At 49.8% G+C, this 24,686-nt stretch overlaps 1 protein-coding gene across 1 annotated transcript; it reads left to right on the top strand.

Annotated features, from left to right (window-relative positions):
- Nucleotides 1-17,892: 17,892 nt before the first annotated feature.
- Nucleotides 17,893-18,807, top strand: LOC123151760 (probable calcium-binding protein CML32). Its single transcript, XM_044571418.1, has one exon. It carries the CDS (start codon nucleotides 17,939-17,941, stop codon nucleotides 18,527-18,529), a length of 591 nt encoding a protein of 196 aa, XP_044427353.1. The 5' UTR covers nucleotides 17,893-17,938; the 3' UTR covers nucleotides 18,530-18,807.
- The last annotated feature ends 5,879 nt before the right edge of the window (nucleotides 18,808-24,686 follow it).

Here is a 24,686-nt window from a genome sequence, read left to right as displayed (position 1 = left end):
GGTTGTACATTCTTACAAAACGCAAATGGGCTATAAGTTCTCTGCCACACACTTGTGGGCCTACTAAGTGACGCGTCCCCTAAAAAAATAAGTTGACGCGTATGCAAGGCTTTGCCAACTTATTATAGTCAACACACGGTTCTAGCAGCAGTGGCCGTTGGATGTCTATCCAACGGATGTCGTGCTTCTTCTTCAATCTCGGATATTCTTAGCTTCGGCCGCCCAAAAAATGATTCCTCCCCCTGACATCTGGGGCGCACCGTTTCGGAGGCTGACCTGTGGGCCTACTAAGTTGGAGCGTACCAAGGGCTTTGTCAACTTAGTCAATAATAAACGTTTCTAGCTTCAGTGACCGTACGATGTCCATCCAACGGTCGTAGTGCTTCTTCAACCTCTGGTCTTCTTGGTCCAGCCGCCCAAAGCAGCGCCGGTCGTGCCGCCTACTCCTGCCTCCCGTGGCCGGTTGTGCTGCCGCGGAGGCCTCACCGCCCCCATACTACTCCCACCGCTGGCCAGGCCATCCCTCCACTCACCCACACCCCCTGTTATTCTGCGACGACGGTAGCCTCACACCGCAGCCGAACGAGTGAACCCTCGTACTCTCTCCGCGCGGGCTTCCGCTGCTGCGTCTTCCCCGGCTCCGCGTCGTCCCCTTCCCAGGCCTCGCCGTCGTCTAGACCACCGCCCTGGTGCTCTCAGCGCGGCGTGGTCAATGACCGACTTCCATCAGAAGAGTACTGTACATGGAGAGGCTGACAGCTGGGTCCTGGCGGCCGCAGGGAAGTGCCTCCTTATTACGCGCAAAATAATTATTCCTCCACTTTACAGCAGGGGCCCACCGGACGGGCCACCTTATTTCGCGAAAAAAATGTTTCCCCCTGACTGCTCGGACCCACCGGACGGGCCAGCGTATTTCGCGAAAAAAACGTTCCCCCCGCTATCAGCTCGGACCCACCGGAAGTGCCTCCTTATTACGCACAAAAAATGAATACTCCCCCTGCTAGCTGGGACCCACCATGGTGGGAGGCTGACTTGTGGGCCTACTAAGTTGATTGGGATGGGGGCCTTTGTCAACTTTAGTCAATATGAACGATTCTAGCTCCAGTGACCGTACGATGTCCATCCAACGGCCGTAGTGCTTCTTAAACCTCTGGTCTTCTTGCTCCAGCCGCCCAAAGCAGCGCCGGTCGTGCCGCATGCTCCTGCCTCCCGTGGCCGGCTGTGCTGCCGCGGAGGCCTCACCGCCCCCTACTATTCCCACCGCTGGCCAGGCCCTGCGGCGACGGCAGCCTCACACCGCAGCTGAACCAGTGAACCCTCGTACTCCTCTCCGCGCGGGCTTCCACTACCGCGTCTTCCCCGTCTCCCCGTCGTCCCCTTCCTAGGCCTCGCCGTCGTCCACCGCCCTGGTGCTCTTGGCGCGGTGTGGTGAACGTGGTCAAGGAATGACTTCCATCGGACGTGGACTGTACGTGGAGCGGCTGACAGCTGGGTCCACGGCGGCAGCAAGGAAGTGCCTCCTTATTACGTGCAAAATAATTATTCCTCCACCTGACAGCAGGGACCCACCAGACGGGCCACCGTATTTCACGAAAAAAATGTTTCCCCCCTGACTGCTGGGACCCACCAGCTACACCTTCGCATGCAAAGAAGTGCGTCCGGGCAAAAAAACAAAACGATTCGCCCCCCTAACTGCTGGGACCCACCAGCTACATCTTCGCATGCAAGGAAGTGCCTGACAGTCGGGACCCACCTGGTCAAAGCGTATGTAGCGTTGTCATTCTGGTCACGAACGTGTACGTACATATATACTGGTCGATGTAGAGGCACGCACGTGTCATAGTAGAGGCGCACACGTAGCATGTACACGTACGTACAGCGGTCAGGGTGCAAGAAAGAAAATACGGCCACGTATGTGTACATACGGGCGGGGTCTCGAACGCCTACTCGCGCATACGTACGGCGAGGGCTCGTGTACATGGCTGGGTCGGAACAGAAAAACAACATCGTCGTCGTGTTCATGGGGAGGCAACGGAATGCGTCGTGCTCATGGGGAGGCTACAGAATGCGCCGTGTTCATCGGGAGGGCTTGGATGGAACAGGCGATGGAAACGAGGCCTGGCGTACCGCAGAACGAAGGAAACGGCCTTGTGTTCGACCGGCCACGTTCGAAACGGGATCCTGTTCATCGGGAGGGGTGTGGCGTACCGCAAAGTGGAGGAAACGGACCTCCTACGGTCGAAACGGGGGTCCTGTTGATCGGGAGGGGTGTGGTGTACCGCAAAACGGAGGAAACGGACTTGTGTTGGAGCGCTATGGTCGAAACGGGGGTCCTGTTCATCGGGAGGGGTGCGGCGTACCGCAAAACGGGACTCCACGGGATACTGTTCATCTCCATCGTCGACCTCCTCCAGCCTCCACGGGCTCCTGTTCATCCAGCCTCCACCGCGCGCTACTCCATCGGCTACTGTTCAACCACCCCTCCACCGTCTACTGTTCATCCAGCCCTCCACACCATGGGGTCCTGTTCAACCACCCCTCCACGGGCACCCCTCCACCGTCTACTGTTCATCCAACACTCCACACCACGGGGTCCTGTTCAACCACCCCTCCACCATCTACTGTTCATCCAGCCCTCCACACCACGGGGTCATGTTCATCCACCCCTCCACGGGCACCCCTCCACCGTCTACTGTTCATCCAGCCCTCCACCACACCATGGGGTCCTGTTCATCAAGAGGCAACGCCACCGCTCACTGTTCATCCAACCCCCCCCCCCACCGCAACACTCACTGTTCATCCCATCCATCGGCTTCAGTTAGCAACAGTAGCGAAGGAATCGCTCGATCGGGTTCAGTTAACAGCCATCGATCGATCGCTCGGGTTCAGTAACGCATAGCCTGCAATGCAATCGCTCGGGTTCAGTTAGAGCCCAACGCCTCGCTCGGGTTCAGTTAGAGCCAACGCCTCACACACACGTGCATATGTGTACAAGAGAAACGCGCATCACTCGGCCCCCGACCTCCCACCGTAACCGGGAACTCCCCGAAATTTTCCTCCCCCTCGCTTCTACCACGGTTTTTTCCGTCATGGACAGCCCAAAGAATGTCATGCAGCTGCGTCTCCGGCCCGCCCAGGACGAAAAGCCCATTTTCTGTCATGATTTTTTGTCATAGAAGTAGGATCCCACCACATCTATGATGATACCGGGTTTTGTCACAATTATCGTCATAGAAGTGTCATATGTATGATAGAAAAAAATTTCGTTCGGCCCAAAATGTCACGGATGTGTCTTTTTTTTGTAGTGTTAGGTCGTGATCTTTCACTCAGTGATGCCGTTGGAGTTGATGGACTCACTTTATCTTCCAAGCCTTCTGATGTTATCGTTTTAGATGGCCTTAAGCCATATTTATTGTAATAAGTTCTCTTTTGAGACATTCGATGTAATAAGTGTGTGATTGCTACTCTGTTATAAATCCTTCAAGTATTGTGTGTGTCAGCATTACCGATCCAGGGATGACACTGATGCACATAGATCAGACTGTTTGAGGTTTGGTCGCTACAAAATGGTATCAGAGCACACGCTGACTGTAGGACACGACCAATAAGCTAAAGCCCTTGATCACTACTCTCTTCTCATTTCTAACTCCTCTCCATTTTCTACTCTTTAGGATGGCGGACGCAAGGAACAAGTTTGCACAACCGAATGAAGAAGCACCTTTTGGACGAAACTTGAAGGAAGTCACTAAGTACCTGAACATCGGAATACCAAGCTTCACCGGGACTTACAACGCCACTTTACCATAAGAGGAGCGCTAGACGATTCAAGTTCAAGTTCCAGGAAGGACATTTACGCCAGTCACTAAGCCCATAGAGTTTTCCTTTGATGTAGCAACCTGGAGTCTAGGAAAGAGTATGGCAGCCCACATCACCATAGGACGCATTGGAGAAGTTTACCACAAGGATCTCAAGGATACTATCTACCAGATTTGTGGGCACCGAGATGAGCAATGGGAAATGATCAGCACCAGGAGGGATAGACCGATTGCAGCTTTCATCCAGGAGTTAAACCGGCATATTCGCCGCTAGGAGAATTAGATGTGCGCAGGCATGATAGACCTGAACAAGGCAATGACAAGGATCACGGAGCTGGAGGAAGAACTCAAGGCTACTCGCGAAGATTATGAGGAGGAAATCATCGTACTAGTGGAGAAGAATGACGACCTGAGAAGGAAGCTAGGAGTTTTCATGGAAGACCCCGCGTCAGGAGGAGAAGACGATGAACCCAGGGAGATTCGTTCTGAAGACTACATCATCATCGACGGCACCGACTCGGACCCCGACGATAGCGATGATGACTATGCTGATGAAGCTGGAGCAGATATCATGGAGTCTTCGACCGATCAATATTTCTAGTAGACCACCATATCAGTAGTAGTATTCCACCATGTATATAGTATAGTCTGAGCACTTTTGTAACGATAGTTCTAGACCGATTGTATGCCCTTGCTTGATTGATTGAGTGATATGTTTGTGTTTGTCTCATGTGCATATGGGTAGTGTTTCTCATGAGACCTCATTCTATTATATTCTCTTCCCTCTAAACCCTCAGATGCCTCCGAGCCATGACCCCGGATTTACTTTTCCACCGTAGCTCACCCAGTTGATCCAGCAGCAGAATACCTTGATGCAGTTATTAGTTCAGAACCAAGGAAACAACAACAACCCACCACCACCCCAGTTGACAACTTAGCCCGTTTTCTGAGGTTGCAGCCGCCGATGTTTTCTAGTAGCACCAAGCCAATAGTTGCAGATGATTGGATCTGTGGGATTGGAAGGGAGTTAACCACTGCTGTATGCACAGATGCTGAGAAGGTGCATTTTTCCGTGCACCAATTGGATGGACCAGCAGCCTCATGGTGGGAGAATTACACTGTCACCTATCCTATAGCCACTGTTACATGGGACCAGTTCCAGCAGGCCTTTCGCACTGCCCATGTATCAACAGGAGCTATGGCCATGAAGAAGCGTGAGTTTTGCAACTTACGCCAAGGAGGACGCGCCATTGGCCAGTATGTGGATGACTTTAGTAAGCTAGCACGTTATGCCCCAGATGACGTCGCTACGGTTGCAGCCAAGCAGGAGAAGTTTTTTGAAGGGCTGAATGATGAGCTGAGCATGCAGTTGATGGTGGCAAATTTCAATAACTACCAGGAGTTGTTGGATAGAGCTCTAATGATTGAAGGGAAGCAGCAGTAGATTGACAGCCGCAAAAGGTAGTATGGACAAGGGAAGTATAATTCTGGAGCCCAGCAGAGACCTCGTTTTACCCCGAACTTGGGAGGACTTGTCCATAACCATGGAGGCCACACTCATAATGGAGGAAGTTCGCACAACCATAGTGGCTCCAAGAACGGGAATGGTAATGGAGGAAGCAATGGACAGAACCGTTCCAACCCGGCAACACCCGCCAAGAAAGATCTAAGCCACGTTACTTGCTACAAGTGCCAGAAGATCGGACATTACGCCAATGAGTGTCCTGAAGCTAAGAATGGAAATGGCAATAGAAGCTCTGGGAAGAAGCCCAACCCTTTCAACAGGGGGAAAGTGAACCACGTTAATGTGGAGGAGGTTGAAGCCCAGCCGGATGCAGTAATAGGCAAGTTTTTAGTTAAGTCATTTACTGCAGTCGTACTTTTTGATACTGGTGCATCGCATTCATACATATCAAGGGGATTCATGGATAAGTTTAAACTGCCAACCCAAGCCCTTAGGTCACCCATGTTAGTAACCTCGCCAGGAGCAAAATATATGGCTCACCTATGGTGTGATCGGTTACCATTAAGGATTGGTAACTACCTGTTCCCCTCAGACCTAATCTTATTGGAGTCACAAGGATTGGATGTAATATTAGGTATGGATTGGCTATCGAAGTATGGAGGGAACATTGACTGCGCCAGTAAGTCGATTTTGCTCACCACCCCAGAAGGAAGAAGGATCAAGTATGTATCCCGGCATGTGCCGAATAGGACTCAAGTAAATTCCTTATCAGGAGTTGTACAGGAGGAAGTACCAGTGGTGAAGGATTTTCCAGATGTATTTCCAGAAGAGTTGCCAGGCATGCCACCAGATAGAGACATTGAGTTTTTGATTGAGCTTTTGCCAGGCACAGGGCCCATATCTAAGAGACCGTACAGAATGCCCGCAAAGGATTTGAAGGAAATTAAGAAGCAGGTTAAGGAGTTACTAGATAAAGGATATATTCTCCCAAGTTCGTCACCTTGGGGAACCCCAGTACTTCTAGTGGAGAAGAAGGATGGATCGTTAAGGATGGTTGTTGATTATCAAGGATTGAATGAAGTGACAATCAAGAACAAGTACCCACTGCCGATGATCAATGATTCGTTTGACCAGCTGCAAGGAGCTATGTCGGTGTCAAAACCGGCGGATCTCGGGTAGGGGGTCCCGAACTGTGAGTCTAAGGTGGATGGTAACAGGAGGCAGGGGACACAATGTTTTACCCAGGTTCGGGCACTCTTGATGGAGGTAAAACCCTACGTCCTGCTTGATTAATATTCATGATATGGGTAGTACAAGAGTAGATCTACCATGAGATCAGAGAGGCTAAACCCTAGAAGCTAGCCTATGGTATGATTGTATGTTGTCCTACGGACTAAAAATCTCCGGTTTATATAGACACCGGAGAGGTTAGGGTTACACAAGGTCGGTTACAAAGGAGGAGATACACATATCCGTATTGCCTAGCTTGCCTTCCACGCCAAGTAGAGTCCCATCCGGACATGAGACGAAGTCTTCAATCTTGTATCTTCATAGTCTAACAGTCTGGCCAATGGAGATAGTCCGGCTGTCCGGAGACCCCCTAATCCAGGACTCCCACAGTAGCCCCTGAACCAGGCTTTCAATGACGATGAGTCTGGCGCGCAGTATTGTCTTCGGCATGGCAAGGCGGGTTCCTCCTCCAAATATACCACGGAAGAATTTGAATATTAGGATAGTGTCCGACCCTGCAAAATAAGTTCCACATACCACCGTAGAGAGAATAATATTTCCACAAATCCAATTTGCTGACTTATTTTGGCAACACGACATTATGTCACGGCCCGGTGATTATTCGAATCGTTTCCTTTAACTAGCCCCGCACATAACGTGAGGCAGTTTTTTTGACACGTCTTGTCAAAGCAGAGATCATGTCCCCTTATCACGGGATTCTCATCAATACGGGTGTGGGTAACCCAACCGCGCCATTGATTATGGCGCTTGGGGGACAAGCGAGTTTTACCAGGCTAGTGGGGACGCATAGTTTCGTCCGCCCATATAAAGGGATAAGGATTTACCTTTTCATCCATGCCTTCTTCCTCCTTTGCTCATCCACCTTCGCACACTCGAGCTCCAGCGCCCAAGTTTGCATTTCCCACCTCGACCTTCTCCAACCATGTCCGGAGCGGGAGGCAAGTGGATGGTCTCCTCTGTCATGGAGGGACACGTCAAGAAGCTGAGGAGAGCCGGATACTTGCCCGACGGCATCGCGCACCGGCTCCCAGAGGAGGGGCAGCTCATCCCCACCCCCAGGCCTCATGAGAGGGTAGTGTTCCTCACCCATTTCCTCCGCGGACTGGGATTTCCTCTCCACCCATTTGTCCAGGGGCTCATGTTCTACTACGGCCTGGATTTCCACGATCTGGCCCCAAACTTTATCCTCGATATCTCGGTGTTTATCGTCGTGTGTGAGGCTTTCCTCCGCATCAAGCCCCACTTCGGTTTATGGCTGAAGACTTTCAATGTCAAGCCGAAGGTAGTGAGCGGCCGCCAGGCGGAGTGCGGAGGTGCCATGGTGGGCAAGATGCCCAACATCACATGGCTCGAGGGCTCCTTTGTGGAGACGATAAAGGGGTGGCAATCGGCGTGGTTCTACATCACCGAGCCGCATGACCCTACATGGGTAGCGGCCCCTGAGTTCCGATCTGGCTTCCCCACACGGCTCACCTCCTGTCAAGAGAAGGGCCTGTCCTGGGGTAGTCCGGGAGAGATGACCGGACTCCAAACATGTATTCAAAACATGGTGAACAAGAAGCTCAAACTCGTCAACGTAGTCCAAGTCATGCTCCACCGCCGGATCCTCCCGTGCCAACAACGGGACTTCAACTTGTGGGAGTTCGACCCGGCGCAGCACCGAACTCTGAACAGGCTCTTCGACACAACTCATGAAGATGCCTGGAGGGTGCTATTCAAGAGCGCCAAGGTCCCCCCTCCCATTACTGAGGATCACGGATTCAGCGTGAAGCCAGTGCGGTAAGCTGCTTTACCTCTCACAGGATACTTATTTTTTATAGATTGACTCCATGCGGGATCCAAACTCCCATACCTTTGACAGGACTGGCATGAGACGGCCGGACAGATCGACTGTCCTGCTCCTTTGCCCGAAGGCCCAGCAGACGCTCTTCTGGCGAAGATGCTGACTCCGGCTCCTTATACGGTGCCGGAGAAGACCAAGAAGGCCAAGGGAACCCGAAAGAGTTCCCGGCGCCAGGCGTCGTCGGACTCAATCCTCCCCCGAAGACGAGGAGGCAGAAGAAGATGCTCCCCCTCTAGACGGGGGAGACAAGAAAAGGAAGGCCGCCCCAACTGGGGAGGCCGAAGGGTCCAAGAAGGGGAGAACTCTCCTTCTAGACTGCTCTACCACCGCCGCCGCCAGTGAAGACGAGTGGCTGCCCAGGGCCAAGCCCCTGGGGAAGTCGTAAGTATTCGGATACCAGAGTAAGTCATAGTATTCCTTTGTCGCACTACTTCACCTAACGCTGAAATATGATTATGCAGGCCGCCTCGAGCCCGTATCGATGTATCATCGGACGGCTCCTTGGGTTCGTCGGATATGGATAGCGATCCTGTCCCGACCGCCACCTCCCCTCATCCTGCGGACGACGCCGAGGTGCTGTCTCACGAGGCACCGGGTCGAGGGGAGACAGTCCCGGAGGTGCCTCAAGGCGGCCTCCCGGACTCCGGGAGCCGAGGGGACAAGGCCCCTAAGAGCTCCGAGTTCGACCCTCAGCCGAACACCGCGCCGGAACCTCTAGTGGTTCCAGACTCGGGAAGGCAGCCTCCTTCTAAGAGGGGCGATACGCCTGTACCGGTGACCTCTGTCCATCCAGAGGCGCTGGAGAATCTACTGGAAGCGCTTCGCAGCGCTTCCATCAAAGAGGAGCACCGCACTATCATGAGTGCGGTGATCCAGAAGGTTCAGTCCGCCAAGAGCGAATTAACTGAAGCATGTGCCAGCCTTCTGACAGGCTTTGAGGTAAGTGTTTCGAATATAGGAAAATATTACCGCATAGACAGTAGCCCATGATGCTCTATTCGGTGTTCACAAAGAAAAGCCAAACATAGGATCAAACAATATCGCAGGAGTCTAATATGAGTATGTCAATATGCATATGCAGACTTCACTGCTGGCGTCCACCGCACTGACTGCGGAGGTCACCATACTGAAGCAGGACCTTAAAGGGTCGCAGGACGAGCTCGGCCTTGCCAAGAGGTAGCTCGAGGAGAACAAAGGTAAGTAGTACCTAGTCTGTGGATATGTATAAAATGAGTGTGATTGCAAAATGACAGGATCATCATGAATTTGCCAGGGGCCACGACCGAAGTGGCGACCCTAAAGCAAGCATTGTCCGAGGCCGAAGATAAAGCGGCCAAGGAGCGCACCGAGCGAGAAAAGCAAGAGGCTCGGGTGGGCGAGGTGCAGCAAGAGCTCCAGGCTCTTGTGACGAAGCACGAGGCGTTGGAGCTTGACTCGAAGACCCGAGAGTCTGAGCTTGCCGCAGCCCTCGAGAGCGCAAAAAGAGCCAAGGCCGAAGCCCAAAAGGCCCTCCAGGAGATCGACGCAATGAAGAAGATAGCGGCGAGTAAGGCATTCAATATGCAGAGCAAGCATGTAAAAGTAAATTACTGATTACTTACCCGAATTCGGAGCTCTCCAGGAGCATTCGCAGATTTGCCCCACAGCGTGTCGGTTGTCGCGCAGTTTTACCAGGCCGAGGAGGGAAGCTCAACGGAGAAGTGGTCGGACACTACCAAGGACATCAGCCTTGACTGCAACCATCCGGATACCTCGGTAAGCACTTGATCCCTGAACACAGCTTAATTAAATATCCCGTGATAAGATACTGAGAAAATCATCTTTTTCCAGGGCTAGACAAAGAAGGCGGAGCGGATTAGGTGTTCGTCCCTCTTCCCGAAGATTTAGCTAGTCCTGTGTTAACAAGGATGCTGGTCCCCGCACCATTCCAGGTGCCGGTGAAAGAGGACAATGAGGAGAGCAGGAAGGCCAAAGGTGGCCTCCATTCCGAAGGTACATCAAACACTGTGTCCGGAGAGGTTAAGGTTCCCTCTTCCGAAGATAAAAGAGAAGGAGAAGCTGGCATCCTCCCTCCCCATGGTAAGAAAAGGGCCACCCCCGAAGGTCGGGAGGTAAAGGCTCTTAAGCGGGGTAAGACACTCCTATCAGGCGGTTTGGGCTCGGAAGACGATGTTGTCGCACAGTTCCTTTGTAAGGACAAGCCTTTAGCCAAACCGTAAGTGAACAAGAGTGTTTTTAAACATATCCCGTTTCTTTTCATGTCATAAGGATAACATCTAGAATACATGTTTTATAGTCCGGTACGCAGTCTTCCTCAACAATCCTCTTCAGGGGATCTTCTTCCGGAGATGATGGAAAGTGACACGCCTCCACAAGATTCCTCGCCCAATAGGGCGGACGATTTCGAGGTGTCGTCCCGGAGGATCTCTCCCGATCAACAAGTGGTGCAGAGGATAATGAAGACAACGCCCCAAGGTGAAACATCGGTCACCCAGGGTCCGGGGTGTGTGGAGACCAACAATAAAGGCCCCGGACTATCTAGCTTATAGATGGAGACAACTCTAGGGTCGGACAAACATATCCCTTCAAAGGGAGTCCGGACTCCCATAGCTACTTCCCGGGATCCGGAGGCGCCGGATACACCGATGGACATGTTGCGATATTCGACCGTCTCGGAGGAACATCATACCTTGATGGGTACGGTGGTTGATAGGATTATGTCCGCGGAGAGTGGATTGAATGAAGCTTTCAAGGGCCTGCTAAGAGGCTTTGAGGTACGTAATGTAATATTTTTTTATTGTGCTCTATACGCAAAATACACCTGTGTATAGATAGTAGCCCTGAGACTTTGGTTGGCATCCAAAAGGAGGCAATCATAGGATCGAAAAAGATATGCCCAGGAAATAATCTGATTGATTGGAACACGAGCTGTTACATCCACGATGACTGCGTACGCTACAGAGGTCGCAGGTCTGGAACAAAAACTTGATGCGGCGAATGACAATGTCGTGCTTATTAACAGGCGGCTCGACGAAGCGCAAGGTATGTTTTGAGGTGGTCAGTGTATGTATGTATAATAACATGAGCATGAAGCTAAGTATTATATACTGAGACACGCATAATTGCAGATAGTGCTGCCATGGTGGAGGCCCTTCAGGCTGAACTTGCCCGAGCCAAGGAGAAAGCCCAGATGAGTAATGTGGCTGCCCAGAAGGCAGCTGATGAGTAAAAGCCAAACAGGCTGCTCGGCGCCAGTGTGAGGAGAGAATGTCTACCATGGCGCGCGAGCTAAAGGAAGCCACTGTCCGGTGCGAGTTCCTGGAGAGGGATAACAAATACAAAACGGTTGATCTCGATAATGCCTTACGATAGGCGAGGGAAGCACGATCCAAGTCTAGGGCGACTCAGGAGGAGATCCAGCAAGCTGGGGATATAGCGGACGGTAAGCCTTTCTTATTATAGACTAAATTCGGCGATCTGAAATATGCCCTGCTTAATTAAATGTGGAGCTCTCCAGACGCATTCTTGGACTTTCCGAAGAGCGCCTCTGATGCAGCGCAATTTTACCAAGCGCAAGAGGGGTATGCAACGGAGGAGCTTTTCTGGACACAGTTCGGCACGCCAAAGCGCCCCCTATTGCTGAACAAACAGATGGCCCAATGGGCCGAGCTCCACAAGATATCTGATTCTTCCATGAAGGACGTTGTGGTCCGGCTGTGGCCACTGAACCAATTCCGAATAGCTATTTCGGTTTGATGCAGCGGCTTATGGATGTGGTACCGCGTATTGACATCATGAAGCGATCGGCGTGCATTGAAGGTGCACGCATGGCCTTTGCTCGTGTCAAGACGTATTGGGCGAAGATGAAGGCCACTGATATTGCAACGAAGAGTCTGCCCGAGGGCAAGGACAAATACATGCTAGAGCATTATTTTGAAGATGTCCTAGAGGGCGCCCGCTTAATACAGGTTCAGTGCTCAAAGGATATAGTCTTCGAGTGAATGTGCCGAAATTGTACAGACAATATGATGATATTTTTAAGGCTATGCCTAAAAGTTTTGGCTCCTCCTGTGCGGCCATTTTTGTATAATATGGAAGTTTTCCAGTCGTCGGCTTCAGCCCCCTCGCATAAAATACGGGGGTGTTCGGAAAAGCACTTGATCACTCCTGACCCAGCGTCTTGGTCCGTGAAGGAGGTGTCAATGCGGCGAACTAGGCAATTGGACTATAGGGCTTTAACACTTTCACTTAGCCATAGGAGTTTGACAGTGGGTCTACAATATAGCCCTTGGTATGTACGCGGTTATCCGAATACGGTGCGTTACATAGTTGACTGGAAGAACGGTCCTTTGTGTAATACAGAAGGAATCGCGAAAGATTCTGATAAGTCATCGACTGGTTGACCAGCTCTCGCCGCATCATGACAGTCAGTTTTCGGCTTTCTCTACTCAGGTGCTCATCCGGATAAACCAGGACACAATCGCGGTAGTTCTCCCTTTACTACCCTAGCTGATAGAGCGGAACATAAGGTAGTAAGCACAGGAGCCAGGCAACCCAACTATTGACCAAAGACATGATTCGGAGCTGATGCATATAAGGCCGAACTCGTGACGCCGAAGTGTGCTACAAAGCTGTTCGGACTTGGCGGCAATTTATTTGTTCCCATATTGAGCCCCTGGCAATTTATGTCGAGGTTCCTGTGTGAAACAATCGAAGAAGCAAGATTCGGTTCTTTTAGAAAAAGTGAATACTGAATACGGATTATGTTCGTTGGGACCTGATTGATACATCAATTGCCATTTTACAGATAATAACGCCACGACCTAGGCTATTTGACATGCCGGTGGTCGAAGGCTGGGGGAGAAGGCACCTTACAGGCTCGAAATAGAGAGTGCGGCCTACTAAGAATTACTTGGACCTCTTGTTGCACGTCTGTGCTGCCTTGCCTCGGTGAAAGGACTCCTTTAGCAGGAGTAGCCTTTGGGTAGGTGAACGAAGTCGAACTCCGAAAGAGTCTGTGAGATGACCAGTCTTTGAGCCACTTGTGGTAAAAGATAAAAAATAGTTAGAAAAGAAAAAGAAAAGGAGGCCATGGGAGAGCTTGTAGGCCTGTCCGTATTGTGCCTTTGCCGATGACCAGGGTATGCTAAGTGCATCAGTATGTACGTGCGATACAAACTTCGCGGGTGTATGAGGCGAACGACGGAGGCCAAACTGCTACTCCAGCTCTGAGATTGATCGGGCCCATTTAACAGAGGTCGGCGGCTTAATGGCCGATGAGATATGCGGCTTGATGAGGCCGCTTGATACTTCGACTGTGGCAGCCATAGTATGACCCTCCGTATGGAGGGAGTGTTCCGTATTTCTGTTTACTGCGGAAAGGGATAATATCAAAGGTCAAGCCTTCGCTTCGGAAGTTGTTCGGCGAACCGAAAACGACTTTCAATGTGATGGAGCCCCTATAGTGGGCTTCTACGCCAAGTACTGCTTCCTCGAGGGTGTTGTGGTGGGCTTGATTCTTGAAGGATCGATGCCCATTTTGTGGACAGTGCCTTGGTAGAGTAGATTAAGGCTACTACCGCCGTCCGTAAGGACTTTCGTGAGATGGAACCATCGGTAATTGGATCGATGATCAGAGCAGCCAAACCTTCGGGGCGGATATGGCGAAACTTTAGGGGAACGGCTCTATGGCGTATACGTCCCGTAGGCTTGCCTGTGCTCCCCTCTAGGGGTGTGCATCACGTATACCATATTTACGGTTTTCACTTTGGGGGGAAATTGTTCTGACCCCCGGTATTCGGCCGGCGAGTCTCTTCGTCATCGCTATCACTGGGCGGCCCCTTCCCCTTGTGTTCGGCATTAAGCTTGCCAGCTTGTTTGAAGACCCAACAACTTCTGTTGGTGTGAGTAGCCGGTTTATCGGGGGTGCCCTGAATCTGGCACGGCCGATCCAGTATTTTGTCTAGATTGGATGATCCGTCTCTATATGCCTTGAATGGCTTTTTCCGTTGACCGAGTTTGGAGCCGCTGAATCTGGCATTGACCGTCGTGTCTTGTGTTCTTTCGTTATGATTGTGACGTTTGTGTTTATTGCATCGTGGCTTGTCGTTGCCGTCTCGGACTTCGGAAGTGCCTGGATCGCTGGTGATGTTGCTTCGACGAGCAAGTCAGTTGTCTTCTCCCACGTAAAAGCGGGTCATTAGAGCGGTAAGGGATGCCATGGACTTTTGTTTTTCTTGACCGAGGTGGCGGGCGAGCCACTCATCCCGGACGCTATGTTTGAAGGCCGCGAGGGCTTCGGCGTCCGGACAATTGACAATTTGGTTCTTTTTAATTAGAATCTAGTCCAGAGCTTCCTGGCTGACTCTCCAGGCTGCTGGATGATGTGACTTAAGTCATCGGCATCTGGTGGCCGGACATATGTACCTTGGAAGTTATCGCGAAAGGCGTCTTCTAGGTCTTTCCAGTTGCCAACGGAGTTCTCTAAAAGGTTGTTGAGCCAGTGCTGCGCTGGTCCCTTTAGTTTTAATGGGAGGTATTTGATGGCGTGGAGATCATCACTGCGGGCCATGTGGATATAGAGAAGAAAATCTTCAATCCATACCACGGGATCTGTTGTTCCATCGTATGATTCGATATTCATGGGTTTAAACCCCTCTGGGAATTCGTGCGCCATTACGTCATCAGTGAAGCCAAGAGGGTGTGGGCGCCTCTATATCGGGCCACATCATGACGTAGCTCAGATGAAGTTCGTCTGCGGCATTCGGCCCGCGCGTGATTAAGCTTGTCACGTCCGAATAGATAGCCATCGTCGCGTGTCGGGGCACACCCCCGCGATCCGTAGATCGAGCTGGTATGTCCTGCTCTACTGTCCAGGTTCTGCCAAAGGTCATATGTATATGCCCGAGTTGTTTTATCCCTGCCTTTACAGCGAGGTAGTACGGGCTGGTGTTCAGCTTGGGTTGCCTCTTTGTCCCGACCATGTGGTGGTCGGTCAGCCGCATTGTGTGTTGATGGCACGGGCTCCAACGCCTCATCGTCGAATTGAGGTAGTAATTTGCGCTTTGGGTAACTTTTGGGTGGTCGCTCGCGGCCGTATTCCTCAGCTGCCAGGACGTTAGTCCATCTATCGTTGAGCAAATCTTGATCGGCTTGAAGCTGTTGCTGCTTCTTTTTCAGGCTCCTTGCAGTGGCTATTAGTCGGCGCTTAAAGCGCTCCTGCTCGAGAGGTTCCTCAGGCGTGATAAAATCTTCGTCACCGAGGCTCACCTCATCCTCGGAGAGTGGAAGATAATCACTGTCCTTCGAGTCTTTGTGCATGGCCTGTTCATCAGGGCTGACCCGCCCATCTTCCCGTTTGTCCTGTCCGGAAGTTGGCTCAACGGGGTCTTCATTGTCTTCGGCACCGTCTGGAGTATTATTTTCTCCTGTGTCGGTATTGCTGTCTTTCTCACGGCGTGACCTAGAACGGCGCCGCTATCATCGGCGCTTTGGCTGTGTCTCCGGAGGTTTATCTTCCATTGGGTCTTCTTTGTCATCGCCATTAACTTCTTTGGGTGTGTCCACCATGTATACGTCCTAGGAGGAGGTGGCCGTCCAGCGCCCGGTAAATGGCGGGTCTTGGGCCTGCCCCTCTTCGGCATCATCGTCCATGTCGTCGATGTCTCCGGAGTCGTAGTCGAGCATGTCGGTTAGATCTTCAACAGTGGCTATTAAGTGGGAGGTGGGTGGGAAGCGAAATTCCCCGTCATCAGCCCCCAGTTCAAAACAGATATAATTCGGCTGTGAGTCCCCTGCTAAAGAGAGGGTTTTTAATGAGTTTAGCACATCGCCTAAAGGTGAGTACCGGAAGATGTCCGTGGAACTGAATTCGACGACCGGCGCCTGGTAAGGCTCGTCGGACGTGGATGCATGTAGTTCGGAACCAGTGACCGGAGATGAATCCGGGGGTCCGATGATGTAGACCTCGCTCGAAGTTGGGTCTGTGTGCGGCTCCAACGCCGCTAAGTCTGCGGCTTCCGTGGCGGGGTTAAGCTTCCCATCTTCGGATGGCGCAAGCTGCTCCGAATCTAGGGCCAGAGCGATGTCCTGTGTATGGTACGATGACAGATTTAGGTCATGTTCATCGTGGTGGCAGGGAGCGGCTGCCATGGGCTCAAATCCGTCAAAGATCAAGTCTCCGCGGATATCAGCAATGTAGTTCAACCTTCCAAATCTGACCTAACGGCCAGGGGCGTAGCTGTCGATCTGCTCTAGATGGCCAAGCGAGTTGGCTCGCAGTGCGAAGCCGCCGAATACGAAGATCTGGCCAGGAAGAAAGACACCCCCCCTGGCAGCGTTGTTGTAGATGATGGATGAGGCCATCGAACCTTCTGACGACGGCACAGCAGAACTCTCAATGAAAGCACCAATGTCGGTGTCAAAACCGGCGGATCCCGGGTAGGGGGTCCCGAACTGTGCGTCTGAGGTTGATGGTAACAGAAGACAGGGGACACGATGTTTATCCAGGTTCGGGCCCTCTTGATGGAGATAAAACCCTACGCCCTGCTTGATTAATATCGATGAGTATGAGGGTTACAAGAGTTGATCTACCTCGAGATCGTAATGGCTAAAACCCTAGAAGTCTAGCCTATGTGATTATGATTGTCTCTACGGAATAAGCCCTCCGGTTTATATAGACACCGGAGGGGACTAGGGTTATACAAAGTTGGTTACAGAGAAAGGAATCTTCATATCCGAACGTCAAACTTGCCATCCACGCCAAGAAGAGTCCCGTCCGGACACGGGTGAGAGTCTTCGGTCTTGTATCTTCATAGCCCATCAGTCCGGCCCATGTCCATTAGGCCGGACGCTCGAGGACCCTTAGTCCAGGACTCCCTCAGCTGCAAAGACCAATGCGTTGGGGGGCCTTGGTGCGCCCTCTCTCTCTCTCTCTCTCTCTCTCTCACACACACATGTTAGTCGCGATTATTTTTTCTAAATTGAAAGATGTCCACATAAATAAGAAGCAACATTAGTTGTGAGACTAAACAATTAGTACAAACTTATTGGTCTGAATACTAAAGCTAATTTAAAAAAATATTTTGTCAAAATGTATACAAATGAGATATATTTTTTAAAAGCTCATTGCGAGGAACCTAAGACTAAAAAACATATTATAACTCCAACACTTGGTTTAGTAGTTATTGCATTTTGAATCTACAAAAATGGAATTCAAACGCACGAGTTGCTTCACTACTAACATTTGCATACAGTACCCAGATTGAAAGTTGTTTGCATAGGACAAGTGTGGAAACCATGCCATGCATGAATGTATAGAATGTTAGGTTGGTGGCATTCTCCTAAAAAGGGTGCGTGCTAGTTTAGTAAATTCAAATGGCAAGCTTTTGCTTGCTGTAAGCAGGTCCGTAGACAAATTAGACAAGAAATATTTTAGGCCACGTGTTGTTTCCATGGCGAAACCACCCAATGCGCTCGACCCATCAAACAAGTTGGTTATGATGGCCAGCATATATAAGAAAAAAGTTGTCGCCAAAAATTGGTAGCAGGAAGCTCTAACATACAATGGATACGAGGCAGAGCGTCGCGGCGGTGGTGAAGCCGTCGTTGGATGGCGGTGCCCCGGCCACGGCGTCGTTCCGTCTCCGTAACGGCAGCCTCAACTCGGTTCGCCTCCGCCGGGTGTTCGACCTGTTCGACAAGAACGGCGACGGTCAGATCACGGTCGACGAGCTGGCGCAGGCGCTGGATTCGCTCGGGCTCGTCGCCGACCGCGAGGGCCTGGCCTCCACTGTGGGCGCGTACGTCCCCGAGGGCGCGGCGGGGCTTCGGTTCCAGGACTTCGAGTGCCTCCACCGTGAGCTGGGTGACGCGCTCTTCGGCGCGCTGGACGACGTGCCCGAGGACGGCGAGGCCGGCGCGGGCGGGGACGAGGAGGAGATGAAGGAGGCGTTCAAGGTGTTCGACGTGGACGGCGACGGCTTCATCTCGGCAACCGAGCTGCAGGAGGTGCTCAAGAAGCTGGGCCTCCCCGAGGGCAGCAGCCTCGCCACCGTGCGCCAGATGATTTGCAACGTCGACCGTAACAGCGACGGCCGCGTCGACTTTGGGGAGTTCAAGTGCATGATGAAGGGGATCACGGTGTTGGGCGCGTGACCATCGAAACCAATCGTGTCCGATCGCACGCTGCAACAAACCGCACATCCTCTCGTTCATGGGTGGCGATCAGAATCGGTTCCCGTCAATCAAGTACACCATCTTAAATTGGATGCTAATGTACATGTGCTTATATCATTTATTCATGTGTCCTTCACTAATTAGTTAGTTTATTAGTGGTGCTCGCCAGGATAATCATTCTTATCTTCCAATTATGGGCAATTTATATTTCTAAACTGTACCATGAGATGGGACCAAGGAAAACATTTTCGGCTAAATTGGGACGACATTTGAGAGTACTGATTCTTCGCTTAAGGCCCACAAAGGGAGTACTTATTCTTCGCTTAAGGCCCACAAAGGGAAAATGTCATTATGTGTACATGCACATATAAACCCTTCTCTGAAAATTACCAAATTCATACTTGTAACTTGTAAGTTTTAGAAATTACACAAGAAAATTAACGCGTGTAGTTATAAATGTTCGTAAGAAACCAGTTCTGGAAGTGATTTCTGAAACCAGGCCACAAGATCAATTACGTGAAGCATTTCTCAAGATTCTACAAGGAGAATTCTTTGGAAAGTAAGCTGAGCATGAATTTGATGTGTGGACCCAGTCAGTGGGGATCAAGTGGAGTTCTATGATAAATCCGCTTCTGAAACTGAATTCATTGTCAGGGTCCTCAATGCTCGGGCCCTAGAAGGTACACTTTGGGAGCCTGCCAATGAAAACAATAAAGGTGTGTGTGGGGGGGGGGGGGGGCGGTCATGGAGATTTCAAAAGGGGTTGTAAATTTGGAACCAATAGGTTTCCTAGAAGAATCATGGTTTAGGATCAAAGGGTTTTCCATGAAATTCATGAACAAGAAAACAGTGTTCAGAGTAACTACTATGGTGGGCAAGCCTTTGGCTCTATACCCAAACACTCTAAAGAATTTTACATATGTCAGAGTCAAGTTTGGATGCTTAGATCCAGGACTGGTGCCAACTGCTAAGGTTGGGGAAATTGGGTGGAGCCGTATATGAATTTCAATATACTAGAGAAGTGCTTCGAAGTAACTATGCAGTGACAATGCTCATGACATCAAAAAGAGTGATGACGAGTCTGCCCAAGGGCAAAACAACAAAAGGAAAAAATCAATGAGAAAGCTACACATGTAAAATGATGCTAATCTTAAGTCAAGTAGTGAAACTGATGTTGGCAAAACAGGTTTCGTGCAATATGCAAGGACCTCAACAGGTAAAGTTATGGAGGGCTGACTGTTGGGGAACGTAGTAATTTCAAAAAAAATCCTACGCACATGCAAGATCATGGTGATGCATAGCAACGAGAGGGGAGAGTGTTGTCCACGTACCCTCGTAGACCGAAAGCGAAAGCGTTGGCACAACGCGGTTGATGTAGTCGTACGTCTTCACGATCCGACCGATCAAGCACCAAACGCACGGCACCTCTGAGTTATGCACACGTTCAACTCGATGACGTCCCTCGAACTCCGATCCAGCCGAGCTTTGAGGGAGAGTTCCGTCGGCACGATGGCGTGGTGACGATGATGATGTTCTACCGACACATGGCTTCGCCTAAGCACCGCTACGATATGACCGAGGTGGATTATGGTGGAGGAGGCACCGCACACAGCTAAGAGATCCAAGGGATCAATTGTTGTGTCTCTAGGGGGTGCCTCCCTCCCCGTATATAAAGGAGTAGAGGAGGGGGAGGGGGCCGACCACCCTTGGCACGCCCCATGAGGAGTCCTACTCCCACCGGGAGTAGGACTCCCCCCTTTCCATGTTGGAGTAGGAGAGGAGAGGGAAGGAGAAAGAGGGAGAAAGGGGTTGTAAATTTGGAACCAATGAAAACAATAAAGGTGTGTGGGGGGGTCATGGAGATCTCAAAAGGGGTTGTAAATTTGGAACCAATAGGTTTCCTAGAAGAATCATGGTTTAGGATCAAAGGGTTTTCCATGAAATTCATGAACAAGAAAACAGTGTTCAGAGTAACTACTATGGTGGGCAAGCCTTTGGCTCTATACCCAAACACTCTAAAGAATTTTACATATGTCAGAGTCAAGTTTGGATGCTTAGATCCAGGACTGGTGCCAACTGCTAAGGTTGGGGAAATTGGGTGGAGCCGTATATGAATTTCAATATACTAGAGAAGTGCTTCGAAGTAACTATGCAGTGACAATGCTCATGACATCAAAAAGAGTGATGACGAGTCTGCCCAAGGGAAAAACAACAAAAGGAAAAAATCAATGAGAAAGCTACACATGTAAAATGATGCTAATCTTAAGTCAAGTAGTGAAACTGATGTTGGCAAAACAGGTTTCGTGCAATATGCAAGGACCTCAACAGGTAAAGTTATGGAGGGCTGACTGTTGGGGAACGTAGTAATTTCAAAAAAACTCCTACGCACACGCAAGATCATGGTGATGCATAGCAACGAGAGGGGAGAGTGTTGTCCACGTACCCTCGTAGACCGAAAGCGAAAGCGTTGGCACAACGCGGTTGATGTAGTCGTACGTCTTCACGATCCGACCGATCAAGCACCAAACGCACGGCACCTCTGAGTTATGCACACGTTCAACTCGATGACGTCCCTCGAACTCCGATCCAGCCGAGCTTTGAGGGAGAGTTTCGTCAGCACGATGGCGTGGTGACGATGATGATGTTCTACCGACACATGGCTTCGCCTAAGCACCGCTACGATATGACCGAGGTGGATTATGGTTGAGGAGGCACCGCACACAGCTAAGAGATCCAAGGGATCAATTGTTGTGTCTCTAGGGGGTGCCTCCCTCCCCGTATATAAAGGAGTAGAGGAGGGGGAGGGGGCCGACCACCCTTGGCGCGCCCCATGAGGAGTCCTACTCCCACCGGGAGTAGGACTCCCCCCTTTCCATGTTGGAGTAGGAGAGGAGAGGGAAGGAGAAAGAGGGAGAAAGGAAAGGGGGGCGCCACCCCCCTTCCTAGTCCAATTTGGACTTGGGAGGGGAGGGGCGCGCGGCTGCCCCTTGGCCGCCTCTCCTCTTCCACCAATTGGGCCCATGAGGCCCATTAACCTCCGGGGGTTCCGGTAACCCTCTCGTACTCTAGTATATATCCGATAACCCCCGGAACCATTCCGGTGTCCGAATATAGTCGTCCAATATATCAATCTTCATGTCTCGACCATTTCGAGACTCCTCGTCATGTCCGTGATCACATACGGGACTCCGAACTACTTTCGGTACATCAAAACATATAAACTCATAATATAACCGTCATCGAACTTTAAGCGTGCAGACCCTACGGGTTCGAGAACTATGTAGACATGACCGAGACATGTCTCTGGTCAATAACCAATAGCGGAACCTGGATGCTCATATTGGCTCCTACATATTCTGCGAAGATATTTATCGTCAAACTGCATAACAACATACGTTCTTCCCTTTGTCATCGGTATGTTACTTGCCCGAGATTCGATCGTCGGTATCTCAATACCTAGTTCAATCTCGTTACCGGCAACTCTCTTTACTCGTTCCGTAATACATCATCCCGCAAGTAACTCATTAGTTGCAATGCTTGCAAGGCTTAAGTGATGTGTATTATCGAGTGGGCCCAGAGATACCTCTCAGACAATCGGAGTGACAAATCCTAATCTCGAAATACGCCAACCCAATAAGTACCTTTGGAGACACCTGTAGAGCACCTTTATAATCACCCAGTTACGTTGTGAAGTTTGGTAGCACACAAAGTGTTCCTCCGGTAAACGGGAGTTGCATAATCTCATAGTCACAGGAACATGTATAAGTCATGAAGAAAGCAATAGCAACAAACTAAACGATCAAATGCTAAGCTAACGGAATGGGTCAAGTCAATCACATCATTCTCCTAATGATGTGATCCCATTAATCAAATGACAACTCATGTCTATGGCTAGGAAACATAACCATCTTTGATTAACGAGCTAGTCTAGTAGAGGCATACTAGTGACACTTTGTTTGTCTATGTATTCACACATGTATCATGTTTCCGGTTAATACAATTCTAGCATGAATAATAAACATTTATCATGATATAAGGAAATAAATAATAACTTTATTATTGCCTCTAGGGCATATTTCATTCAGTCTCCCACTTGCAATAGAGTCAACAATCTAGATTACACAGTAATGATTCTAACACCCATGGAGCCTTGGTGTTGATCATGTTTTGCTCATGGAAGAGACTTAGTCAACGGGTCTGCAATATTCAGATCCGTATGTATCTTGCAAATCTCTATGTCTTCCATCTGGACTTGATCCCGGATGGAGTTGAAGCGTCTCTTGATCTGCTTGGTTCTTTTGTGAAAGATGGATTCCTTTGCCAAAGCAATTGCACCAGTATTGTCACAAAAGATTTTCATTGGACCCGATGCACTAGGTATGACACCTAGATCGGATATGAACTCCTTCATCCAGACTCCTTCATTTGCTGCTTCTGAAGCAGCTATGTACTCCGCTTCACATGTATATCCCGCTATGATGCTTTGTTTAGAACTGCACCAACTGACAGCTCCACCGTTTAATAAAAACACGTATCCGGTTTGCGATTTAGAATCGTCTGGATCAGTGTCAAAGCTTGCATCGACGTAACCATTTACGATGAGTGCTTTGTCACCTCCATAAACGAGAAACATATCCTTCGTCCTTTTTAGGTATTTTAGGATGTTCTTGACCGCTGTCCGGTGATCCACTCCTGGATTACTTTGGTACCTCCCTGCTAAACTAATAGCAAGGCACACATTAGGTCTGGTACACAGCATTGCATACATGATGGAGCCTATGGCTGAAGCATAGGGAACATATTTCATTTTCTCTCTATCTTCTGCAGTGGTCAGGCATTGAGTCTTACTCAACTTCACACCTTGCAATACAGGCAAGAACCCTTTCTTTGTTTGATCCATTTTGAACTTTTTCAAAACTTTGTCAAGGTATGTGCTTTGTGAAAGTCCAATCAAGCGTCTCGATCTATCTTTATAGATCTTGATGCCCAATATATAAGCAACTTCACCGAGGTCTTTCATTGAAAAACTCTTATTCAAATATCCTTCTATGCTATCCAGAAATTCTATATCATTTCCAATCAACAATATGTCATCCACATATAATATTAGAAATGCTACAGAGCTCCCACTCACTTTCTTGTAAATACGGGCTTCTCCGAAAGTCTGTATAAAACCATATGCTTTGATCACACTATCAAAACGTTTATTCCAACTCCGAGAGGCTTGCACCAGTACATAAATGAATCGCTGGAGCTTGCACACTTTGTTAGCTCCCTTTGGATCGACAAAACCTTCTGGTTGTATCATATACAACTCTTCTTCCAGAAATCCATTCAGGAATGCATTTTTGACATCCATTTGCCAAATTTCATAATCATAAAATGCGGCAATTGCTAACATGATTCAGACAGACTTAAGCATCGCTACGGGTGAGAAGGTCTCATCGTAGTCAATCCCTTGAACTTGTCGAAAACCTTTTGCAACAAGTTGAGCTTTACAGACAGTAACATTACCATCAGCGTCAGTCTTCTTCTTGAATATCCATTTATTCTTTATAGCTTGCCGATCAATGGGCAAGTCAACCAAAGTCCACACTTTGTTCTCATGCGTGGATCCCATCTTAGATTTCATGGCCTCAAGCCATTTTGTGGAATTTGGGCTCACCATCGCTTCTTCATAGTTCGTAGGTTCGTCATGGTCTAGTAACATAACCTCCAGAACAGGATTACCGTACCACTTTGGTGCGGATCTCACTCTGGTTGATCTACGAGGTTCAGTAACAACTTGATCTGAAGTTTCATGATCATTATCATTAACTTCCTCACTAATTGGTGTAGGTGTCACACGAACCGGTTTCTGTGGTGAACTACTTTCCAATAAGGGAGCAGGTACAGTTACCTCATCAAGTTCTACTTTCCTCCCACTCACTTCTTTCGAGAGAAACTCCTTCTCTAGAAAGGATCCAAATTTAGCAACAAACGTTTTGCCTTCAGATCTGTGATAGAAGGTGTACCCAACAGTTTCCTTTGGGTATCCTATGAAGACACATTTCTCCGATTTGGGTTCGAGCTTATCAGGTTGAAGTTTTTTCACATAAGCATCGCAACCCCAAACTTTAAGAAACGACAACTTTGG

The sequence above is a fragment of the Triticum aestivum genome, chromosome 7A (genome assembly GCF_018294505.1).
Source record: "Triticum aestivum cultivar Chinese Spring chromosome 7A, IWGSC CS RefSeq v2.1, whole genome shotgun sequence".
Lineage (NCBI taxonomy): Eukaryota > Viridiplantae > Streptophyta > Magnoliopsida > Poales > Poaceae > Triticum > Triticum aestivum.
Note: the sequence above shows the minus strand (reverse complement) of the source record. Positions and strands in the feature narration are given on the sequence as shown.